Below are 16,485 nucleotides of genomic sequence, written 5' to 3'. Positions count from 1 at the left end.
GTATTAACATGCACGAAAGAATGTGATTAGAATGTATAGCTGGGGTATGGCTGCGCATGTGTAAACACTTCCTTGAAAGTGTCCATCATAGATAAAACGAAAGGAAATGGAACAAGATGCGAGAATAGATTAGAAAAAAATAAAGAGGAAAACAAGGAAAGGGAAAAGAAGTAAGAGGAAAATCGGGAGTGTAAGAGAGAGGGGGATACATACGTCTTACATACACATATATACTATATATGGTCTTACATTTATACTGCCCACCCTAATCTATCACTATGGAGCTTCTGCCCACCCGGTCGAAAATTTCTGGCGCCGCCCGTGGTTGCTTGCGAACAACAGATAGGCGACACGATAAACCGCACATTACAACAACAGATCTAGGCGACACGATAAGCCACACGTGTCGCTTTGTCGCTTCTGCGTCGCTCAAACTGGACCATTTCCTCAATAGCTTGCAACATGTTGCCGTGGTTTGTTGTTCGCGCATACGCGATGCAATGAGTGTCTTGCTTTAGTGAGATTGCGCACCAAAGCGACAAGCGGCACGCGACACTTATCGCTTGAGGATTTCACCAACCGAACGCTGGCCTGTGCTTCCCGTCATGCCGCTACGATGTGAAATGTTGCTCTTGATTGGCTCGTTTCCAAGCAACATGTGTCACTTCGGTATGAAAGTTGCCTTGGACCGAATGACCCGTGTCGCTTTGGTGTGAAATCCTCGTATCGTTTGTCGCGTGTCGCTTTGGTGTAAAATCTCCTTGAGGAAACGGTGCAGTCAGAGCTTTTGTCCCTACGGTTCGAAAGGCTGCATTCATTTCCGACTGCTCGCTTTCAAGCGACATTTGTGGTTTGTCGCCTCGATATGAAATATCTCTCAGGATACTATTTATATTCTAAAAACATAGAAAAATAATCTCTAATACACAGTCCAAGACCTGACGTCCGGAATAACATTGCGATGTTACGCATGCTATTTACTATTTATTAATTTTATTTTACTTTTCTTTCTAAATTAATGCCATTTCGTGACTGCAAATCACTCCACAAATATAACTGTTTCCATCAATTCACGTACCGCCTTTCTAGAGAAACAAATCTACACAATATATTTCAAAAACTAACTAAGCCGCATTACTTTCATAACAAAATTAGCACCTGGGTCGATCGCACTGCCATCTACTTGTCATCGTCTCGGGGAACCAGTTTCTTGGGTCGTTTTCCACACTCCGTTATTCAAGGCGCTGTAGTAGATACCATTGTATACATGCAGCAGTGCTCTTTTTTCGAATTAAATTTTACTCTCGTACCTGGATGTGAACTGCGATGTAGTAGAGAACCACATACTTTTCTTCAAGAAATAAATAACTGTAGTGACATAGAAATTAGTTTGATTTTTAATTGCGTATGCACGTGTAAGGCTGTTTTAAAATACCATGCCTTACAAGCAACGTCAAAATGTATTACACTTAAGGAATATGTAATTTGATCTGAATCATATCAATTATTTGGAACAGTTTAGTTTTTTATAAAATATTTCTTTCAGAAATCTGTAATGAGTATTTTAAAAGTTATAATATTTTTATCAGTGGCGGAGCGTGACCTTTCCAACAGTGTAAGCCTAGCATGATGAAGGCTTGTGTTTATTTTTGGGCTGGGTCAGTGATTTATCCACAATCATCAATCCCTCCCCCATTTTTTCAGAACACTTCCCTGACATTTTTCACAAAACCCTAATTTTGGCACTAAATTTAACCTTACACCCTTTAAAAATGAAGTTACACTAAATCAGATTAAATATTCTGGATAAATCCCTGAGCCTGGTGTTTTCTTTGCTAGGCTGTATATCTCCTACATTTCAACTGATAATTACGTCAGTTTTATTCCTATCACAATGAGTAACGTAACCATAAAAAATGCAATGTTAGATAAAATGAAGAAAAATGAAAATAAAGAAACGAAAACAGAAAGAAACAGAAAAGTGCTGAATACTTTTTACAACCGCTGCATAACCAAGTATCAGCTCGTACCATGAATCACAAAATCGGGGCACTTTATTTTTCGTTTCTGTTACCGTGCCTGCTAGAGAAGTGGTGGGTGGGCCTACCTACATCCACAAGTTTCTTCTTGGCAGCAAAATCCTTGCTGGACAACGGCGTCTTCAACAAGTTCTCCACCCCACCGCACAATCATACTCGTTTTCTTTCATAATGCAATTTTTGTTGTTCACTATAACACTACAGCAGAGGAATGACAGCCAATGGATGGAAGTCGCAAAGAAATACCGCGAGACTTTAACCATGCACACAACACATGAAAGGGGACACAAAAACAAATCACATCCAGAAGCGGTCACTGCTCAATGCACTGATCTTTCGGACTCAGAGGGGAATATCCCTTTCGGACATAAATAAATGCCCTCTCTTGCCTTAAAATTCCTTATATTTCGTAAAAAAAGAAAGACAAAATAAAATATGAAAGAAATGCTCGCTAATTCTGAGGATTTATCCAGAAATTTCTGTGAAAGAAGATGTAAGTGCTATCTAAGGGTAGTGTAAAAGAAAATCCTGCACCTGAAAGACCATAATCAGCCATTTCGTACGTTGTTCGAAGAGTGTTTAAACCACGGACTATGTAATTAATAATATTTTGTTCACATTTGACATGAGATTTGTAAAACTGGTTCAATATTCAGTTTTAATTAAACAATTTAATTTTTGAAAAAGTTATTACTACCAGCTGAGTTCGAATATAAACGAAAAACAGAAATCTTAATATTTCCAATGTTTGTGCTCTCCTACAAGCGAAAAACAGAAACAAGCGTTTGTATATCTAATTTTCCCGTTTCTCGCTCATTTTTAGATGTTTCTCCTTTTTCCCCTTCCTGTTAGTTTTTTGCTTCAGAATTCCCTGTTCCTGGAAAAAACCTCCTTGAAACACCACTGGCTCAAATTTCCTTTGCAGCCAACCATTCATTCATACCCGACAACGCTGGAGAACCCTCCTCTTGCAGGACCTGGGTCTCGCTCGCGCGTGTTCACGGTTAGCCAGTGAAGCCAAGCCAAGCATAATGGTGCTAAATCTCGCATAAGTTTCAAAAGTCGTTTGGAAGTTGGGGATATAAATTAAAAAAGAGGGCCGCTGTTCGTGGTAGTTGAATTTTCTCAAACTTTTCACGTATGACGTCGAACTCATCCCGTTGGTTGAACCATTCGAATTTATATTTATTTCTTGTTACAAATAAATATTAATAATATGTAGATCGCAGAACAATTTAGTAGTATGTAGCATAATTATGGAGTTTAAACGAGACCATGGATGTCCAGAAGGGGCAATGGCAGGAAACTCTTCCTGGAAAATGAATGTCAACCATAAAAGAATATATTTCACACATATCATTTCATTTCAGTCACATCAAATTATGTTAATTATTGTAAGGGCGTTGCAGAAAAATGTTAACTTCAAATTGAATTTGTATCTTTTGAGGAGGTAACTTTATTAGTATGGGGGAAATATACCTAGTTTACCCCCACCCCTGGCGTCCTAGCGCGATTTCCTAACCACTCCGTCACGGGGCCGGTAATTGTTATCTTGAAGATAGAGATTTAAACTAGGAATGGATTTTTCGAAAAAAATGTTTTTCGATTTTCGAAAATAAGTTCTTCGCTTTTTCGAAAAAAAAATCGTTTTCGTTTTTCGAAGAAAAAATATTTTTCGAAAAGGAGAATCGTTTTTCGAAAACAATTGTTTTCGTTTTTCGAAAAAAAAAATGTTTTTCGAAAAATTTCTCGTACTTCCACTTTTCAATTTCGAAAAAAATGAAAAATCGGGAAATACCGAATGGTCATTCTCGACGTTTTCTGCATTGCAAGTGTCTGAAACTTAGGCTATCGGAAATTGTTAGTTTTTATTCCTGAAATGCAAAAACTATCACATAAAGTGAAGATGACTTTTAGAATTTGAGATTTCAAGAGCATCGTAAAATTTCGAACATTTTCTGTCTCGAAAATTAATTTTTCCAGTCCCGAATGTCGGTATTGAAAAAATTTCGCGTCCCGATCCAAAGAATTCTGTCCCGCACACCCCTACATAAAACCTTCGCCATGCAAGGCTTTGGGTGCGCGACAACTATTTGTAATGAAGGTGAGGAAGTTTGCGCCCTTAATTTTTGGCGAAATGTATTGGAAATTAAAGATAGGCTTCAGTGGCATGCGGTGATAAATCAGGCAGGGAAACAGGTCACCTGCACTTGCTCCCCCTCGCATGGGTGTCTTAATATAATACAATAGATCAAGTAAAATTCAACCCTTATTGAAATGAACCAAATAAATATACGATACATATACTGTATTACAAATTGTCAGAAGTGACAAACATGAGGCACGTTAAAATTATATGAAAATAATAATTTTAAAGCAAATGTGATATAATATAAAGAAAACATTAAAAATAAAATTGTTGATGCGCAACAAATAAAAATTTGATAAAATAAATTTATGAGTCATCAGAAAAAAAATATTTTTTGTGACCTATTTCATCTCTTTATTCGTAGATTAAGTTGACGTTTTTTCATAAAGTTAGTATTCTTGTGTCCTCCTCCGTAGTCGAGCGGGTTAAGGCGTTCACTCGTCTTGAGATCGTTTGCTGCGGGACGGCGTAGGTTCGAATCCGGCGCTGGTCGGAATTTATTCGGTCTGCGTATAGGGCCGGTGGCAACCCACCATCGTGAGGAAATTGGGGAGCTCCGAGTGAGTGAGCGTAATCCGGTCGAGAAGACCTACTATAACGGCTGGGGATACGTCGGGCTGACCCGCCGACTATTCCAATACTGGTTGAAGATCTCCACGCTTAGAGGTGACGAAGGAAAGCGTGGGAGGGAGATCGGCAGTCGGTAGGTAAGCCCTTCATGGGCTGTTGCGCAACGGATTATTATTATTAGTATTCTTGTAATTCAAATGTTCTCAATGCAATAATGGCACACAGATGGTTGAGTTTTTTCATGAGGGTGGCTACTGTAGGACCATAATAAAATTCAAGTATAATTCCCGGTTTTCAAGGCGAACTTTACAAAAATTCAAGCAGATGTTTTCTCTATTTCAAACTAAGGTTTTACCGTCTCTCACCACCCTCACACATACACATAAACAAATACTTATATTAACAATATATGGTTTGTGCGATTCCAATGAATCCAATAATTCTAATTCACTTGGACGGTACATATATATAATTTAAGGCGCGGAGTTTACATTTGTCATTTCACATAGCTACTCGGCAGTGACGTGTCCAAGGGGGGGGGGGTTGGTAGGGGTTATACCCCCCCTTTGGGCCAATGTTCCTAAAAAAAGAATGTCAATGGTAGGAAAATATGACAAAATAAGGGAGGACTACCAAGAAAAAGTGTAGCTAACCCCTCCCTTACAAAAATCCTGGGCACGCCACTGCTACTCGGGACTATAGTCTACAAACACAAGTCACAAATGTTACGGGAAATAGTAATCTACGAAAAATAGTTAATTCTATAAGAATTTTAAATTTACCTAATCAACTTCAAGATATTTTTATCTTGCAATAATCTTCCGGCTATCGCAACTTCCAGTTAGGCTGGTAACTGCAAGAAGAAGTACCAGTAAAGAGAATCGCCACCAGAGTTCCAGTTACGAGCTAACTGTACATTGAAAAACCGAAATTTTCACTAACTTCCAGTTACGTGCTAACATGAACCTTAACTGAACATTGAAAAACCGGCCCTTATTGAACCGACAGAGGGAGCTGCTTCGAAGAAGAATAAGAAGAAGCCATCGTACTGTTGTGTCTGTGAGAATGAGCAGACAGCACTCAGGAGGACCTAACGTGTGTTTTGTGATAGGCTGAATGTAATTTATTTAGTTGTTTTTTTTTAGTGTGTTTGTAGCAAAAATGTGGTTTGAGGAAATGGACGAAATAGCAGAACTTTTCCGTGGATATTTTCCATATTATCTTATAATAGCATTGCCAATCTTTATCATTATATCACCAGTGAATCCCGTAGCTGGCGCTCATGAATTTCCCGTATATCGTATGCAGCAATACGATCTACATGGAGTACCTCATGGTAAACATGTTAATTAAGTTATCTGTGTAATGCTCTCTAATGTTTATTTTATGAGTGAATACTAGTACTGTTTTCAATTATGTAAGCTGTGGTTCCATGCATTGCTATACCATGAATTTTAGACTCGAACCTGTTAGTCCGTGAGCCAGGACCTCAAATTTAGGCGATCGGTACCACACTGGGGGGGATGGGTTCTCATGATTTTTTTCAAGGTGTACATGCCTGGAACTGGAAAATGTGTGATAGCATCTCATAACTCTTTGCTTTTTATATAATATTATTGAGTAAAACTATGAAAGCCGGGAATCCGATTTCTTACTTAGGAATTGAGTTTGTGTGTAATTTCGCAAGTCCGTAGAAGTGTTTTCTCACATTTTTCAATGTATTTGGCCGCTAATTCATGTTTTTTTTCTATAATGTCCGTCTGATGCACGAAAGCTGTTGCTTGCATTTACATCCATGTACTTGAACCTGATGTTGCGAGCATCTGATGACGTAATCCCCGGTAAGTGTTTCCAAACACACAGTTTTTTCACTATATTGCCCACCCTAAAGCAACCTAACCTAACCTTACCGTGATGGTGCGTGGGGCTATCGTGAATGGTTTTTGGGGCAATTCGTGGATTGTTATACGATCCAGAATGGTTTTTGGGGATATGCGGGAATGGTTTTTGGGTCTATTTATAGATGGTCATACTATCCATAATGGGGTAACACTTTACTATACCTGAGACAGATTTTTTCAAATTTACAGGAGAAAGTACTTACGCAAATCATTTTCTGTAGCGTTGTTGATGTTCGGGAATGTAATTTTGATTCATTTTAATGCAAATGCATGTGGTTTTGTACGAAAATCTATTTCCGATGTGCTATTGCAGCTGCCGCCATTTGCTTCGTGCATGAGAGCACAATACGCTCTCGTATTGTCCGTATATGCTAAATTGAACGAAAGGAATGCTAATGGAACCAAACCTAACAGGCCTAACCTAACCTAGTAGGCATACCTCATCCCCGTGATGGTTTGTGGGGCTATTGTGAATTTTTGGGCTAACGTCAATGGTTTTTCTGGCTCAAGGAACGATCAACGGTAAGCTATCGCCATGTTGTGTGTGGAAATAAACAAGAACAGTAAGTACTCGTAAATGTAAGAAATATACATTACTTTCCTAACAAATTCAATTATTTCACCTAAATAAGTGTTCCGGAATGCAGAATAGTACGTTAGCAATGTAAAAAAGTGTGAAATAAATGATTCCCAGGTGTCTCAGGTATAGTAAAGTAGTACCCATAATGGTTTTTGGGGCTATGCGTGAATATTTTTCGGAGCTATGTGAGAATTTTTCTGTTAAGAAGGTTGAAACACTGCTTTGCCGTTTGAAACACAACGTTAGTCAAGATTTGCCCGCCATTTTGCATGTTCAGGAAGCGAGAAAAGAACGATCAATAATTACTCAATATGTCTACAATAGATACTAATTTCGGTATAATTTAACAATACAGGGAATTTCTCCAATTTGTTTGAAATTTCGGATACTTACTAATTTGGGTCTCCTAATCACGAATCTGCACTTAAAATTTGGTGCTCACGTATAGAAATTCCTGAATTAAGGCTAGCCCCACGAACCATTGGCACGTGGTTAGGTTAAGAAACATAGTTAAATTTTAGGGTCGTAGTAATATCAGGAATATATATATATATTTCGTTCTTTAAGTATTCGAAACGGAAAATCTTGTGATAAATAATGAGCAATTGTGCAATGTCGGTTGCGATGACTGGCCCTCTTATTTTGCAAGTTTGACACATGAGGGCCAAATTTTAACTTCAGATTCGTGATTAGGAGCCCTAATTTAGTGAGTGCCGAATTTCAAACAAAATGGAGAAATTCCCGGTATTGTAAAATCGCTCCCTATTTCATTAAAAAAAGCTAAATCCCTTGTTATACAATCTTTCCCAATGCAGAATAAGTAAGTACGAATGTAAACAATTACAGAATAAATGAGTTAGAGGATTCCTGGCTTTGATAGTTTTACCTATTATTGAATTAGTAACCATAGCCGAAAAATAATATTTTTTTATATAAAGTATATAGGCCTATATATTGATCACAATATTTGAATAAATGATATCAATTACATCTCCAAACAACACCTTTCACTTGTTTATTTCGTCATTTTTTACTTTCGCCCCAAAAACCATTTACGGAAAGCCCTACGAACCATTCTGGCAAGGTTAGGTTTGGTTAGGTTAGGCAAACAGTTAAAATTTTGGGTCGTAGTAATTTCAGGAATGGATATTTAGTTTTTTCATCATCTTGCAACACAACGGCGTGGCTGGAAACACTGATAGGAGGTTACGTCATCACACGTGCACAACATCTGGCTCTCGTAGAGGAAGGAAAGGACAGCAACGGCAATTGTGCGTCGGAGAGATATTTTTCGTGAAAAACGCATGAATTCCCACTCAAGCACATTCAACAACGTAAGAAAATACCTCCAGGAACTATCTAAATGTTAGAAAAACTCATTTCAGTAAGTACTTTCTTCTGTAAAAATGAAGAAATCCGTTGTTCGGAGATGTAATTGTTACCGAATAAATAAATTTAATTTGATCAGACTTATTAAATTCAATGTTATTTTATAATAATTATAACTATTAAGTGTAATAATATTAATAGAATCCCTATAATAATAATAAAACTTTATTATATTGCTTATATACTGACAGATTAAATGCATAAGTTTTACTTAACAATTTTCAATAATAATAGTGACTTAATGTTAAATATGCATGTATGTTAAAATTTAACATAAACAAGATTTTATTATTTACATTCATCATCATCATCTTCTGAATAGTTGTCATCATTCATTGATTATCACATGTGGGTAGTCTGCACTGTCAGTGCAACTGAAGTTATTTAGACAGAAGACGCAGTTTGTAGTTTCTAATGGATTGGTTGGTTGATTGATTTGTTGTTTCAAGTCCACTTTATGCACAGTAAGCCTAATTGGGACTGGACCTACAGTATAAAGTGGGATCCGAACCATTATGTGCCTCTACCGAGTATCGAATCTGGGACCTGTTCATTACAAGACGGTGATGCTACCACTGCACCATCGGGAAGACAGTTTCTAATGGAGTTGCAAGCTAGTAGATCCAACAGAGTTTAAGATGCTGGCTGCCATTACCAGCTCTTTCTTTTTTCAATGTCCACCTTCTCTTGCTTATAGCGGATTGATAATTATAATCGCACGTTTAGCATGTTTCTTGCAAGTTGATAAGTGTCTATCTCACCCTTCTTTACACAGCATAGACGACATGTCATGTCATTCGCATGATGTACGGAAGATTTTGGAGCATGCAGTAAGCACGAGAACTACAGTTTGCCCATTATTAATTCATTGACATCCCATTAATCTCCGAGAGTGCGAAAATATTTCCTGTGTTTGTTGGCAGGAAGGATGCACTTACTTTTCCTTTTCCTGCAAATACACATGGAGACTTATCATATCTCGACATACATTTTTCATATGAATTGAATCTATTTTCTTAATGTGAAGAATCCACATGGGTATTTTAGTACTATATTTCAGAAAGAATTTAACCATGATTCTTTCATGGAATCTCAAACACACAGTACACACATCTGTGTCATCTGAGCCTCTTTACTGATTCATAACTCTCATTAGCAGCAGCAGTATTCACCAACAAATTACCATATCTTCTTCATGTTTACTGTTGAGATTGAGCACTTTGGAGCTCCCTTCAGATGTGATGTTCCACCATTTATCTCCACAGTCTGCGAAGTGTTTTATTAAAAAAAAATTACAAATGCTCTGGTTTCCTACATTCGTTAACAAGAAATGCAATTAGAGTTGTTTTATTCATTACGTGACTTTTTTCTGCAAGTATGTCTCTGAAGCTCATGATAATGGTTATAAGAGAAAACCCATTTGAAGATTTCGATTCTGTGCTGTCATAATAATTCGAGCAAATAGTGCCTTGTCTGATAATTGACCTGCCATTACTATCCACTGCCTTGTTCTTGGATCAAGAGAGGAACAGAAAGAACTAGACGGAAATCATGTAGAGCCGATGTTTATGCAACTGAAAGAATATTCGGAGAACATATACAGTAGAGTATGGATTAGTACAGGTAACAGAAAGACCCTACAGTTGCTTGAACCAATGCTCACATGATGTGTGTCACTATAGAGCAATGTGTGTGTGTACCAATAGAACAGCTCAGAAACGAACATGGTCACAGTAGTAACTTACCCTTAGTATGGTGTGTAATCTCGAACGGCCAACACCATTTCATATCTGTGTGGCATGGACTTGATGAGGTGATCGATGAGAGCTTGGTAGATTCCTCGCCACTCTTCACTTTGAGCAATATAAGCTCTGGTAGAGTTGAGGGAGTGGGAGAATGCATCTGCCAAGTGCATCCCAGACATTCTCTATGGGATTTAAGTTCAGTAATCACGGTGGCCACTCCATACTCAGTATTCCATCGTCCCCTGGCACGTTGTGCACTAACAAACTCTGTGAGGATGAGCATTATAGCCGATGAAAAGGAAACTATCACCTATTGCACCTTGCACGGTATGGCAAGAGGTCTGAGATTCTCGTATCCATATCTAGATGACGTGGAGGTCCGTACGTCCCACAATTTTGATTCCAACCCACAAAATCATTCCACCACCTCCATTTTAGAATGTTCCTTGAAGAAAAACATGGTTATAGCATTTTCCACATTCCCTTCAGATTAGGCACGTCTATTGTAAGGCTAGGGGCTGAATCGCAACTCATCAGAGAACACCGCTCAACCCCATTCGCTGTGGCCCCAATTGCGATGTTCCTCAGCCAAGTTTCTACGGATTGAAAGCTATACGGTGATGGAACACACACCATGAGTCTATATGCATAGAGGCCATCTTTAAGAAGTGATTGCAGACAGTTTGAGATGACATCTGTGCCCTATTTCTGTGAGTATGGCATGTTATAGCTTTGTTGCATTCTGTCCTCTGTTCCAATCGGTTGTTGACAAGAGGTACCTGTTGTTGATCGAGGGCGACCTTGACCTTGCCTTCGTCGCACATTTCTCGTTGTTTGGAACCAAATCTATAGGCGAGAAATGGATTTTGAGAGACTCCAAGGGCTACAGATACCTCTCACTGTCTGTCCAGCTTCCGTCCTTCCTATGGCTCTCCACGCCATTGATTCAGGTAAATCGCACTTTAGAAGCATTGTACCACTTGCCCACGCTCCTCAATGAACTCTTACACTGTCCTTGGACTGCTACTGTCATACACACAGCTGCACACTTCAGTTGTTAATTCAGAGATATCGGCATTAATGATGGGCAAATATCCAATTGTCTCCAGTGATGGTGTTAAATACCAGGAGCGTATACTCTCGGCTAACTAGGCTATCTGCGAAGCCTGAAGCCTAGAGAATAAAATTCAGGAGAAAAATCGATCAAAAATTTTAAATATTATTATTCATATCAGTGAGATGATGATGCTGATTCTGGAGTTGGCAACCTGATTTATTATGAGTTTGTAACCTGATTTCCTATGAGTTGGCAACCTTATTTCTTACCGGTTGGCAACCTGATTTCCTATGAGTTGGTAACCTGATTTCTTCTGAGTTGGTAAATTTATTTCTATTCATAGCCTAGGACCACGTGACATAGTTAGATAGCCCAGATCTTGGAATCAGTATACGCCACTGTTAAATACCATCCAACTTGTCAATTAAATTATTAAAAAATTCACATATTTTAATTAGTGTTATTATTATAATCTTAATTATTATTGTCATTATTATAAATTTAGATCAAAATTATCAAAACTTTCCATTTACATCAAGGTTATATGGAAAGTGGAGTGATAACACAAAGAAGGCAAAGAGTTATGACATGCTATCACATATTTTCCATCTCTTGGCATCCCAACCTTACCAAAAAATCATATTAGAACCCGTCCCCCCCGAGTGGTACCGACAACTTGCCTGGTTCAAGCCCTATGTCGTTTATGTGAAGGCATTCTTAATTAATTTTCTGTGTTAACGGGATAGATGAGCACACAGCATTCTGTTTCATAATTCGTAATAAAGTGGTGTCAGTCAAAAATAAATTAAATGTTGCGGTAAAAGCTGTGATTATATTATATTTAATAGTACGTGCAATAACAAATTGTGTTGCCGGTATTAGGACATGTGAATATTTTTAGACCACCATGTTAATCAGAAAAGGTATGTTAGTCATTTAACTTTCATTTGGGGGATTGTGTATTCTTAGGGTTGCTAGATTTAGTGAGTGGAAATCCAGGATACGATTGCAGACAAAGAAAGGATATTATTCTGGTACCTTGTATATTATTAGAAAGTAAGGTAACGGTTCCAATTGTTTAATGATTTTTTTTTTCTCAAAGTTTCATAGAAATGATTTTTACAGTAAATTTGAACCTTGGTGAAATTAATTACCACTGTTTGGAGTTCCGAAAAGTATAATTTATCAGCAAAAAAAGAAGTAAAGATTACCTTACACAAGCATCAGCACTTCCGATCTACAAGGCATTTTTGTTTAAAGAAGAAAGAGAAAGTATCGGGGAAATGATTGTGAAAGTAAATTTGAAGCTTTCTGTAAGTAATTAACACTCTTTGCAGTTCTGAAAAGTCCTAGTTATCGACTAGAGAAGATGTAAAAGCTACATTATGCAAATATCTCTGCTTCCCATCGACAAGGCATTCCACAGATCACTCCTGACACGAGCGAAGCTTGAAGGAGTGTTGTGCTTGACACCAACATAATGAGATGTTCATAGCATTTAGGGAAATTATTGTAATGCTAGAAGCCCTAAATTTCACCCACCTAACCACAAAAACATTTTTAGATGTTATTTGATTACTAAGAGCCCTAAACCTTGACTAGTCTAACCTAACTACAAAATCCCTTTGCACTACACATGTTTGACCTAGATGTCAGCAGAAGTCTGTAACAAAGATGACAGTAAATAAATGGGTGGTTGCATGGGTGGAACCATATAGGAGTGTACTGAACAATTATCAAGTAAACGTGCCTTGAGTAATCACTAAAACTCCGAAGTATGTGTTAACAGACATAAATAAAATTTGAACCATGAAAAAAATACCATTGTGAAATCTGAATTATACAATCAAAATTTGGACTGAAAGAAATATCAGATATTTTCTTACGAGTTATATTTTCAAATAAAACATTGAAGGGAAGAGCATTACATCATATTACCAATTTTGAAAAAAAAACAAGACCCGTTTTTGAGAAAATATCCTTCAAAATTTATTCTCCCTGACATAGAAATGTAAGAATCTCACATGAAAGTGCTATTCAAAAAGACTTTTCCAACGGCACCTGAATCATTTCTGTAGGTGCCCTGATTGCCAAAATATTGTAATTTAAAATTAACGAGATTGTGAAAAAATTGGCTAATGTCGCACATTTTGCACACCTGTGATTTCGGAAATGCAAAAGATATGTATCTGAACTTGCATAGGTTACTACCAAAGGCGGCTCATTAAATATGCCAAATTGCAAATCAATCAATATATGTGGGGTTGAAAAGTGCATATACATTTCTTGATTTCACTTGGAATGACCCTGATTTTATGACCCATGTGCTACCTGTTTAAAAAAGCAAAATATGTTCCCCCAATACCATTTTCGTCCGGATCATGAAGAGAGAATTCAGACATTTTGTATATTTTCTTAGAATGTAAATAAGAAATGCACATGAATATGTTGTATGCTTAGGTAACAGTATTCTCATTTCAGGATGCCGGAGTTCTTCCTTGAACATGGAGGCTCGGCCATTAAGTGGATGGAGTACCTTTCGACATTGTGTTGTGACACAGCTGCAAGATTTGACAGTGGATACATTTCATGAAATCATCTCAAAGGCTGGGGGTTTGCTTGTCATTCTTCCAGGTGATATATCATCTCTTATGGAAGAAGAAAGACAGGTTAGTTTGTTGTTTAATGCCCTTGTTTTGTTAAATTTTTGTAGCAGATATTTCAAAGAGGTATGCATTAAGCATTGGTTCTTAATGTATAATATTTTATTTTCCAATTTTGCCCCAACATAAAATGCCTCTGGGGTTCACCCATCCTCTGATGAATGGGTACCTTGGAGGTAAAGATTGTCAGAGCATAGTGCTGATCACATCACTCCCACAAGTGACCGAGATCATAAATTTGTGGCACCCTAACTGTACATTCATGGAAAAAAAATACTTCCCATAGAGAATTTATACCATTAGTCGTACGGGGAAGTATTTCTTTCCATGACACTACACCCCCTCCCAATATGTACTTCTTGACACAGTGCAATGAATACTAAGTAGCTTTACTTAGGGCTCAATGATGATAAAAAATCATTGGAACATCCATGTGATTTGTTGTAATATGAATCCAAGGGAACAAAAGGTGTTACCATCTACCCAATGTATAGTTCATACGAAAAATCCAGAATAAAATATTTGTGAAGCAGGTGGTTTAACCATTTCTGAATCTGCCAATTAAAAAAAACTGCAGACCTCCCCGATGGTGTAGTGATAAATTTGTAATCAAGTTAAAACAACATTTCAATTCCAATTGAAAAAATGAACTGCACTACATTTATGAGATACACTAGGCAACTGTACTTCTGTGTACACAGACAGGCTAATTGTAACTGTGTGTGAAATAGATGGAGATGTGATGATGATGAATAATTAGAAATTAAAGGCACCGTCCCAGCATATTTGCTTTGAATGAATGGGATAAATCGCAGATAAACATCTGCAAATGTGATTGGCCAAATATTTAAAATAGAATTATTCCTGAATAATTGTATTTTATTCCCTCACTTATACCATGTCCCATTTATCTCTAGAGCAAGGCTGCACATAACGGCAGAGAAAGGGAAGAAATCAAGTGGTTAGAGTGAAACAGTACACGCTGCTGTGAAGGCTGGTAACTGCATTCACTTTCTACCTCCACGTATTCCCGTTTCCTCAAATGTTCATTGGTGTAGCCTTCTTGCATCACTACTTTAGCACAAACTTGTTTTCGTTTGCGTGCTTCAGAGATATTTTGGACAGGGTATAACTTATTCAATGAGGACATGAAAGGTAAAGTTCCCCGTGCATACAGCACTCTGCTATGAAGGCACATTTAGGGGTTGTTGGGTTAGCCCCCCCCCCCCATACACATATGCACATGCACATTTTGGAGAAGATGTGATCAGCACCATGCTCTGGCCACTTTTACCTACCAGGGTTGCCACCACATACCCATTGATTTGATGCATATCTCATATTATATATTATCTATACATTATGTTTATTTTCTAAAGAATTTTGCAGAGTTAGTAATGGAATTCTTGTAAAATTTTTGCATTATTTTCTTTCATTACTTGTTGACCTCCATGGTGGAGTGGTTAGCACAGCATACTAGGATGCCAGGGGTCGCAGGTTTGAATCACAACTTGAGCGTGGATATCGTTTGTTAGTGCCCGTTCATCACGTCATCACTCATCATCATCATTAGTAAAAAGTGGCAGAAAAGCAATGCTAAATAACAAGTGTTTAAAAGTGTTTCCAGTTGCCTCCATTGTGATTTCCATTGGATTCTTTCATTGTAACTCTCTGTGGAGTGTATGTATAAGTTAACTGTAATGGCATTCCTCTCCTAAATTTATTGCATTCTTGGCTTTTTGATCCATTATGAAATTTGGTGAATGCCAGAATACACGGCATTTATAAATTAACATTTACCTTCTTTTCTTTCCTGAAGCACCTGATTGAACTGGAATCTGCACTGATGCTGTTGGAGGTTTCTATCCCTGTCTATTTCATCCCGAGCACGCCTGAGCTTGAGATGATACTGGATGATATTTCTCATAGCTTCACAGATGACCACAGTAGTTCTGCTGCAGAAGGTAAACCACACTTTTATTGATCATCAACAGGGATATGTAAATTATGTTTTATCAACTTCAATTATGTGATGTTTGTTGCTTGTGATGTCACGTGCACTTCTTCTGATGTTTTGAGCTGCAGAAGCCACGAGTGTGCAAGTGCCATGTGGGGTAGCGAGTGCAAGAATTTTTCACACAGTAATTGCTCTATTCATTTTTATTATGTTAACCCATTACCTGTGGTGGATCTATATATAGACTCTCTAAAAGTTGTCCTTTTTTTGCAGAGCGTCTATATATAGACGGTATTTCAAAATTAACTTCTTGTATTGCAGCAAGTCATTTTTATAGACACCATTTTTCCGTGCTATTACAAGTCTATATGGGCTATTGTAAATCAAACAATCCATTGTTGATGCTTTGTCGGTTTCTGAAAAATATTTATTTGC

At 37.7% G+C, this 16,485-nt stretch overlaps 1 protein-coding gene across 2 annotated transcripts in view; it reads left to right on the top strand.

Moving 5' to 3' along the window:
• Positions 1-5,807: 5,807 nt before the first annotated feature.
• The window catches only part of LOC146002201 (BOS complex subunit ncln), a 32,925-nt gene continuing 22,247 nt past the window's right edge, over positions 5,808-16,485 (top strand). Inside the window, exons 1-3 of one of the 2 annotated variants that reach the window (XM_083139921.1) lie at positions 5,808-6,094; positions 13,912-14,099; positions 15,913-16,057. In XM_083139921.1, coding sequence (XP_082996047.1) covers positions 5,920-6,094; positions 13,912-14,099; positions 15,913-16,057 — 508 coding nt within the window. In that variant the 5' untranslated portion in view covers positions 5,808-5,919. Of the gene's footprint in view, positions 6,095-6,223; positions 6,600-13,911; positions 14,100-15,912; positions 16,058-16,485 lie in introns of those variants that run through there. The other variant, XM_083139926.1, reaches the window with a different exon arrangement.

The sequence above is a fragment of the Lepisma saccharinum genome, chromosome 1 (genome assembly GCF_977018435.1).
Source record: "Lepisma saccharinum chromosome 1, izLepSacc3.1, whole genome shotgun sequence".
Lineage (NCBI taxonomy): Eukaryota > Metazoa > Arthropoda > Insecta > Zygentoma > Lepismatidae > Lepisma > Lepisma saccharinum.
This window is presented reverse-complemented; position numbering and strand designations above follow the sequence as displayed.